Source organism: Limulus polyphemus, unplaced genomic scaffold (genome assembly GCF_000517525.1).
Source record: "Limulus polyphemus unplaced genomic scaffold, Limulus_polyphemus-2.1.2 Scaffold3746, whole genome shotgun sequence".
NCBI lineage: Eukaryota > Metazoa > Arthropoda > Merostomata > Xiphosura > Limulidae > Limulus > Limulus polyphemus.
In genome coordinates this window covers 11,672-21,789 of record NW_013669356.1, presented here as the reverse complement: position 1 = coordinate 21,789, position 10,118 = coordinate 11,672, and the positions used below count along the sequence as shown (strand labels likewise).

The 10,118-nt window shown below is 33.9% G+C and overlaps 1 protein-coding gene across 3 annotated transcripts in view; it reads left to right on the top strand.

The window, feature by feature from the left end:
• LOC106469963 (N-alpha-acetyltransferase 38, NatC auxiliary subunit-like) overlaps positions 1-9,877 on the top strand; it is a 13,507-nt gene extending 3,630 nt beyond the window's left edge. The window contains exons 2-4 of one of the 3 annotated variants that reach the window (XM_013930483.2): positions 4,319-4,386; positions 5,096-5,267; positions 8,732-9,877. In XM_013930483.2, the coding sequence (XP_013785937.1) occupies positions 4,321-4,386; positions 5,096-5,267; positions 8,732-8,835 (342 nt within the window). In that variant the 5' untranslated portion in view covers positions 4,319-4,320 and the 3' untranslated portion in view covers positions 8,836-9,877. Of the gene's footprint in view, positions 1-4,318; positions 4,387-5,095; positions 5,268-8,731 lie in introns of those variants that run through there. The other 2 variants (XM_022398527.1, XM_022398528.1) reach the window with 2 other exon arrangements.
• The last annotated feature ends 241 nt before the right edge of the window (positions 9,878-10,118 follow it).

Here is a 10,118-nt window from a genome sequence, read left to right as displayed (position 1 = left end):
TAGCCCAAGAGTTGGTGGTGGGTGGTGATGACTAGCTGCCTTCCTTCTAGTCTTACACTGCTAAATTAGGGATGACAAGCACAGATAGCTCTCGTGTAGCTTTGCATAAAATTCAAACAAACCTTTTACAACAACATTTCCATCCTAGTTGTCCTTTCCTGAACCCTTTCCAATAATTTGATGACATTCCTCACTTTATGAGACCAAGACTTAACACAGTACCCCAAATGTGGCTTGAGTATCAATCTGTACAATGAAATTATAACCACTTTAGACATTTATTGAATATTTTTGTTGATAGAACCTAAAATCCTGCCATTAGCAACAACAACTGCTTGGATGGCTTAATAAACTGATCAACCTGAACATCAAAATCATTTTCTTTCATAAAACTATTAAAAGTTATTCCCATCAACATTATACTTTGAATTATAATTTAAAAACTATATGCCATCTATTCTTCCAACTAAGCAAATGATCTAAACCCTTTTGTAAGGCAGTAGCATCATTCTCATAGCCAGCAACACCTAAGACCTTGTTATCATTAGCAAATGTAAGTAATTTATTGACTATTCCTTCATCAATGGTAATCGATGTAATTCAAAAACAGCAAGTATCCTAACACTCAGCTCTGAGGTATTTTCTTGGTTGGATGTTAAGTGATACATAAAAACACATTATTATTTTTTTTAGAATTATATCAGCTGTTTGTTCTAAGTGAACTTTTGTTCAGTAGGATATCTACCTCTTGATAAAGCTGTAATTTGAAATGTTGAGGAAATAAAGTTACACTGGACACTGATTGTTTCTCTTCTTCAAACATTTTTAGTGTTTAGGAAAAGCCAAGGTTCAAAATTTTACCCCAAGTCACCAGTCTTTTATGGCTTAAAGCTGAACAAACTTAAAGTAAAAAAAAACAACTTAAAATGCTAAAATTGGGTTTGGATGCCCCTAGTGAGCAAAACACAGATAACCCATTATGTAGCTTTTAGCTTAACAACAAACATAATTATGTACATAATTATTGGAATGATCAAAAGTAGTGATAATTGGAAACCCTAATTCCAATTAGTTGATTGTTTTTTTTTAACAATCGAATTACATGTATTTTACTTAATTGATTGTTAATACTTTTACTAATTTCCACCTTGTAGGGTGAGGTGATAAGTTGCTTGTATTGTTTTTTATTTTTGTCATTATGCTTCACTGTTTTCCCTCATCTTTGTTTTACACTTCTACCTGTTACTGAATTGTGGGCTGGGCTACTAACTTGCTTGTAGAGTTGTTGTGTTCCATCTCTTTCTTAGTTTTCATGAGTATACTGTTACTGGTTTGTACATTGTGAGCTGGATCTTAGGAGCTAATGACTGTACTTGTACTTATCTTTAACATATTTTACCATTTTGATGGTGTGTAAATAATTTGTATACTAAACTTTTTGTTTTGCACTACCTGACTGTAATGGTTTTGTTATGCTACATGAGAAACAACGTAAACAACTGTTGATTATTTTTTATGGTAGACCAATAACACTATTGTATGTCATTAGGTCATAATGGTTTTATTATGCTGGACCAAGAACATGTTAATTGCTGCTAATGGGTTTTTGTTAAATGCTACATTAGGAAACCAGTCAGGAACTGATAATAGCTTTCTTATGCTGAATCAAGAACATGTTTGAAGCCAATGATGGTTTTGTACCATATGCATTACCCAGAGGAAAATAGTGGAAAACAGTGTTTTAGGTATCTCTTGAGTGAACTGCCCATAAAGATAGTTTATAGGTATGTGTTGATCTTTATCAATTACTTCACTAAATGGGCTGGAGGAATTTATTGCAGATGAGTTGTATAACACTACCAAGGTCACCTGCATGGAAACCCCAATGAATTATTTCACTATTCAGTGAGATCATGTCCATCTTTTGAGGTCCAGATCCTTTACACAGTGCATCATCTAAAGTCATTGCAGTAGCAGTAATGATGACCTGTATGAGCAGTGATAATTTTGCATTTTTATGGGCACCATGAATTATCAGTTAGAAATTTCTGGAGAGCAAGTAAAACGCCCAAACGGAGCTTTATTGCTTTTCTGTCATGCAGTAAGATAAGTTGTAACCATCACAAACTATTGAAGGTGGTACTGATGTGTATAAAAGTTGGCATTTGTGTAGTCAGTTAAAAAATAATAATGATTTTTTTTTACCATTGTTATGGGGGGGGGGGGAGATCAGTTACTAGCATGCATATATTTAGTTGTCTGAAACCCTCTACTATGACATTCTTATCTTCATTTAGTGTTTGGCCTATCAAGTCACCAATGGTTTCATCAAGATTAATTTTTTGTATTGAATGTCTAACAATATCTAAGTTTTCTTTACAATTACCGAGATCCATACCGCCTTTTTGCACGTAACTCACGAGATGCACTACTGTTTCAACTACTCCACACAGTGGAAAATACTATGATTTATTCTTTTTTTTTTTAATTTGTGAAACAGCATTGTAAAAATATACACCCAAGAGTGTGGTGCACAATTGTACATAAAAATAGCACAAATTGTTTGAAGTATTATGGTATATGTGTTGCCTCAATGTTCCATCATTTTACTGTACTACTTTCATTTTGTTTTTTCTCATGAGCAAAATCCCATCTCAGAAATTAAAAAAAGGAAATCAGATTATTATTTTTCTCGGAAACATGAAATCCCACATTAGAAATGGAAAAAAAGAAGATGGAAATGCAAGTTTTTTTGTGTGTTTTTTTGGAAATCAAAATTTTGAAGTCAGCAGGATCATAAGATGAAAAATAGAATAATCCTGGCCTCATGCAGAAAATACAGGTTGTGTAACAGACAGATTCATGGAGGTGTAGAATTGTTGATTGAACACCGTACTCCCTCCATGACGTACCACTGTAATACTGTACCTCTGAATTATTACAATTCATGTCTCCATTGGTTATACTATCACAATATGCTTCTTTTAGCTGTCACCAGGAAAGGTTTTTGTTCAAGCAGACCTTGATGATCTTATAGAGCAGTTGCTATCTCATTTTATTATCCTGAAAGAATTAAAGATAATAGTGATTATACCTATTTCCGTGCCTTATATCAAGCATTTACTTCCAACAATCTTTCCATTTGTTCACTTTATCTCCCTCCTCCTTTTTCTTTGGGAAGTGGATAGTGACCCATGAGGCAGTGATAATTTTCCCATCACTTTGAGGGACATTAGTTGGGTTGATGTCATCCAACTTGCTTGCCACAGTGGAAGCTGGAGAAGGCCAACTATCCCTCCTTCATCTTTCTCACAGAGTTTGATCTGATTGTATGGTTTAGACAGCTTTACTTATCAGCCTTAAAACCTGAAACATCTTTTCAACAGTATTCTCACCCATTTGGACACCTGACAGCCATAGGGGAAAGGCAGACTCAGAAACAAGCCTGGGATATCTTTTGTAGATATTGCAATCTTACCAACCACATAGCCTTGCAGAAAGCTCTAACCTGTACCCAGCATATCAAGCATCAAAGTCAAAAGGAATGTTAGATTAAATTGACTTCCAGCATTTCTTCAACTACTAGTTATAAGATTCAAAAAATGAATGGGAAGCATACATCCTGCCCCCTTTCCATTGTACAGTCTAGTGGCAAAGAGGTGTCTGGTTTACAGGAAATTGTCAACAAACTTGGACAGTGCTTTTAGCACCTTCACCTGTTCTTCTGCATTCTTGGCTGAAAGAATGCCACCTTCCTTTTTTTTTTGTCTGATTGTCTTTTTACTATAACTGACCATTGTAATAGAACTTAAATTTGCTCTACTTCAGTTGGGCTGCATGACATCCACTACACAATGTTTTACAAACTTCTTGGTTTTTTGTAACCAGACTTGGTTCCATTTATGGAACAAGGGTACTGACTATTTTTTTCTAAGTCTGGGAAAGTTCTCAAGGTTCCTTCTAGTTGTAGACTTATTGCCTTGACTAATTTTCAATGTAAGGTGTTGGAGAGGATGGTTAATGCTTGTTCTGTTTGGTTCCTAGAATCAAACCATATCTTTTCTAACACCCAGCATTTCCTGTTTTACATCACATATTTAATATACCAACTAATAAGGTAGGTTGCAGTAAATTCAGTCTCTTCCAACTCATACTTATGTGTTGGTTCAGGTTAATTCTACAGTTTGGGTATGTGAATTATAACATTTACATGCATTCTCAATTTATATTATGTATGAGCCTAAATGATATACATGTAACACTATTGTTTATGTACAGTTATAAAGTACTTAAATTCTTGTTTTTATTTCTTATGCAGAAATGGGGGTTCAAGTGACAGGGCAGGCCGACTGTTCTGACAACGGAAAGAAAGAGAATGGTATTCATGTATGTTGATGTTTGTTTTAGAACCTAAGGAAAATACTTACAAATTAATTTTACTTTCCTGAGCACAGTGTAGTATGTTATCAAGCTTGAAAGAAGTTTAGGTACAGTATAAAAGTAAAATTAGTTTGTTACAATAATACATTGCTAAAAAGAAAAATCAGATAATTAGTAAATTGTGCTTTTAAATCTTAGAACCTTTTCTGAAGTACCTTATTACTAATATTGAATATATGTAAAGATATTATAATCCAGGTAGCTGGTACAAACTACCAGTGATGGTGCTAGACTTACTGTAACTCCATCTTTTTTATTCTATTTTTGTTACTTAACCCTTTCACCGCAGCTGGGATGTATAATTTCCTGCTTCACTGGAAAATATACGTCCCAGCTGCAGTGAATGGGTTAAGAATTATCGCCATCTTTTAGAAAGATAGGTATATGGTAAGAGGTAATCGTAACTGTACAATTAGACTATTAAATAATTTATAATTTTCTACATCTTCAGCATTTCAGTTTGTAACTTCATGTCAAATGGTTTACTGAAATGTTTTTGCATTGTTGATAACTGCTGTGAATTAATATCTTTGCTGTTAGATTGCATTTTTAAACTAGTTAAAAGTTGTGTACTTTCAAAATTACTTACATTAACATATGTTTACATACATTTACTGATATATACTTATTTCGTCATTAACATAATATTTTATAGAGTCCAACTGAAAGAGTTTTGTCTCCCAGAAAACAAAAACTTCTTAGTTGGTTGAACAAAAATATGAAGATTGAAATGACTGATGGCAGGATTTTAGTTGGGATTTTTTTGTGCACTGATCGAGACAGAAATGTTATCCTTGGTTCGTGCTCTGAATATTTGAAATCAAAAGGTACGTTAAACAACTGTGTCTGGAATAATTCAAGTGTACATTTGATTTTGGATTTGTACATTTATCACAAATGACTGTCTTTAGCAAATAAATTTTAAGTATAATCTATTGATGAATTACTAATTCATAGGAAGTAATTACTATGTAAAAATTTTTTGCATTCCTTGTTTTCCAAACACATTGACATATACCTGTTATATTTTTGATTAAATTCATGCAACCATCTTTGAGAGTTTCCAAAGCTCACTGGATTCTACCATAAGGGACCCCAGCATGAAAATTTGGAAAATATAAAGATGATAATTTTCATGATCCTTTACATGTTAATCTTTGCATAAATCCAGAGACCCATTCCCAAGCAACTCCTTTGGCCCCAAAATGGGCTTGAACTTGAAAAACTTCCAAAGTATGAATTTAGATTGTTTTAAATGTCACTGTGCATATTAATACTAACTTCTGTGTAAATTATTTAAGTCAGATTATTGAAAACCTCTTGACCTTCATTTATAGGTTCCCTCATGACTATAGACAATAGCTTATGTTTATACTCGGTGAAGGTAAAAAGTTTACACCCAAACTTCAAGTCATTTTGTAAAAAACTGTGAGGTATAGATGACATTATACAGAGGACTACATAGGTGCAGGTGAGACTACAGATGACATTATATAGAAGACTACATAGGTACAGGTGAGACTACAGAAGACTACATAGGTACAGGTGAGACTACAGATGACATTATACAGAAGACTACATAGGTACAGGTGAGACTACAGATGACATTATACAGGTGACTATATAGATACAGGTGAGACTACAGATGACATTATACAGAAGACTACATAGGTACAGGTGAGACTACAGATGACATTATACAGTAGGTACTGAAAATACAGATGACTACATAGTTACAAATGATACTATACAGATGGTTACATAGGTACAGGTGAGACGACAGATGCCTACATACAGTAGGTACAAGTGACACTATACTGATAATTACGTATTGTAGATACAGGTGAGACTATAGGGATATGCCCTCATTTGTATAATAAATCTCACCTTTACTTATGTGTCTACCGTATGTAGTTATCGAGTCTCACCTGTATCTATGTATTCATCTGTAGTCTCACCTGTACCTATGTAGTCATCTGTATATTTAGTACCTACTGTATGATGTAGTTGTCTGTTGTCTCCCCTGTATCTATATAGCCATCTGTATAGTAAGCCTCACCTATGCCTTGTGCTAATCGCAAAACAAGCTGCCAGCCAGCTAGAGATACCCCTATGTTAGTATAACAAACTATCACTCAGTTACAGATATCCATGTTTGTACAATAACAAACTACCACTCAGCTAGATACCCCTGTGTTAGTATAATAACAAACTACCACTCAGCTAGATACCCCTGTGTTAGTATAATAACAAACTACCACTCAGCTAGATACCCCTGTGTTAGTATAATAACAAACTACCACTCAACTATAGATACCTCTGTGTTAGTATAATAACAAACTACCACTCAACTATAGATACCTCTGTGTTAGTATAATAACAAACTACCACTCAACTACTGATACCCGTGTTAGTATAATAACAAACTACCACTCAACTACAGATACCCGTGTTAGTATAACAAACTACTACTCAACTATAGATACCCCTGTGTTAGTATAATAACAAACTACCACTCAGCTACAGATACCCCTGTGTTAGTATAATAACAAACTACCACTCAACTATAGATACCTCTGTTAGTATAATAACAAACTACTACTCAGCTACAGATACCCCTGTGTTAGTATAATAACAAACTACTACTCAGCTACAGATACCCCTGTGTTAATATAATAACAAACTACCACTCAACTATAGATACCTCTGAGTTAGTATAACAAACTACAACTCAACTACAGATACCCCTGTGTTAGTATAATAACAAACTACTACTCAGCTACAGATACCCGTGTTAGTATAATAACAAGCTACCACTCAACTATAGATACCCCTGTGTTAGTATAATAACAAACTACCACTCAACTACAGATACCCCTATGTTAGTATAACAAACTACCACTCAACTACAGATACCCCTGTGTTAGTATAATAACAAGCTACTACTCAGCTACAGATACCCGTGTTAGTATAATAACAAACTACCACTCAACTATAGATACCCCTGTGTTAGTATAATAACAAACTACCATTCAACTACAGATACCCCTGTGTTAGTATAACAAACTACCACTCAACTACAGATACCCCTGTGTTAGTATAATAACAAACTACCACTCAACTACAGATACCCCTGTGTTAGTATAATAACAAACTACCACTCAACTATAGATACCCCTATGTTAGTATAATAACAAACTACCACTCAACTACTGATACCCGGTTAGTATAATAACAAACTACCACTCAACTACAGATACCCCTGTGTTAGTATAATAACAAACTACCACTCAACTACTGATACCCAGTTAGTATAATAACAAACTACCACTCAACTACAGATACCCCTATGTTAGTATAATAACAAACTACCACTCAACTATAGATACCCGTGTTAGTATAATAACAAACTACCACTCAACTATAGATACCCCTGTGTTAGTATAATAACAAACTACAACTCAACTATAGATACCCCTGAGTTAGTATAATAACAAACTACCACTCAACTACAGATACCCCTGTGTTAGTATAATAACAAACTACCACTCAACTATAGATACCCCTGTGTTAGTATAATAACAAACTACCACTCAACTACAGATACCCCTGTGTTAGTATAACAAACTACCACTCAACTACAGATACCCCTGTGTTAGTATAATAACAAACTACCACTCAACTACAGACACCCCTGTGTTAGTATAACAAACTACCACTCAACTACAGACACCCCTGTGTTAGTATAACAAACTACCACTCAACTACAGATACCCCTGTGTTAGTATAATAACAAACTACCACTCAACTACAGATACCCCTGTGTTAGTATAATAACAAACTACCACTCAACTACAGACACCCCTGTGTTAGTATAACAAACTACCACTCAACTACAGATACCTCTGTTCCATGTTTTAGTATCAAAATAATCTAGTCTTTTACAGTCTTTTTACAGTCTTTGTGTTAATTTCAGAACCAACTACCAGTCAGCTGGAGATTCACATCGTCCTTGTGCAAGAAGTCTGTTCATATTTTTGTTCCATTTTTTCAAGAGCAAATATTAATAATTTATTCTTACCAATTATTAGGCTTAACATTTATAATTGTTTCAAAACTTTAGCATGGAAGTAAATATAACTGTGATTTATCATTATCTAGTACTGGTTGAACTTTTTAAAAACTAGTCCCCATTTTGAATTTGTCAGACGTATATTTAAGCACAGTTGGAGTAGGAGTTTTATGTATTTACTTTTGTGTAAGTTTTAGTTCTGAAATTTTTTTTTTACAGATGAAGATCCTAGGGTTCTTGGGTTAGCTATGGTTCCTGGACATCATATCATTTCAATACATGTGGATGAAAGTCCACCTCCCGGCTCAGCCCAAGAAATATGATTACCAGTAGTAAATTATCATATCTTGTTGGATCATAACAAGTATTAAATATTAAACTGACTTACATTTTATGTAGTGTTGGGTTTGTTTATTGAAATTCCTGTATTCTTGCTTTTCTGGAAATCACAAGTTTAATTCTTTGACCCAGTGTTTTGTTTTGAGTGTTTTCTAAATTCAGATTCACAAGAAAACTTCAGTCTGTCTACTAAAAATTTTTTTAATTTAGTGTGCATGATCAGAAATACTTAGATGTATATTTACTTTTAGTCCTACAGAAACAGTTATTAAAATTCTAAAAGTTATTTTACTATTCCCCAATCTAGGCAGTTTGGTAAATTAATTATAGGTTAGATCTATTGTTAAGAACATTAGTTTTATTGCCTGAAATCTTGAATTTTTCTATGAAAACACCCATTTACATAAAAGAGCATTTCAAGTTAAAAATACACATTAGTTCAATAAGAAGAGTGTATCTGTAGTACAGGGTGATCCAAAATTATCTTTCCTATTTCAAAATTTAATAATTAAATAAGTAAGGAAACACAACCATGCAGTTTTCAACATCTTGTAGCCCAACTGAAATACTTTTTATTGTTTTGTTTTTCACTCTAGTACATAGTCGTACCTGTAAAATGGCAACTGTGCAAGAAAATGCTCGATGTTTCATTTGGCTCGCAGAGATCAAGTCGGCGACTGTGGTGCAGCATAATTACAGAAGCTAGACGTGCTGAGAGTCACTAATGGTGCACTCATAGGAGTCTATTGACAAGTTAATAAAAGCTGTTTAAGTTGGGTTATAAGATGTTGAAAACTGCTTGGTTTTATTTCCTTAGTTAATTATTAAATTTTAAAAGACGAAAGATAATTTTGGAATTATACACTATATACACTACAATTAATTTTAATAAAACATTCACAAGTTTCCATGTATATTAGAAGTAGATATCAAGTTGTATAAACTTCACTTCTTTTTGGACAGCCACACTGAGAATGTATTTCTGGTGAAAAAAGATTAAAACATTCTTCTGATCTTCCATCATTTCATAGCTTGTATGCATGAAGTAAATTAGAATAAACAATAATCTGACTTTCTTACAAATAATTACAGGTACTCCGTTTTCATTTCATTTCACTAATATATTCTTGGTTGCCAACTTTGGAGTTACATATCATACATAATGAACTATTTCAAAGATGTATCTATTCATGGTGGGCCCGGCATGGCCAGGTGGTTAGGGTACTCGACTCGCAATCTGCGGGTCGCGGGTTCGAATCCCCGTCAC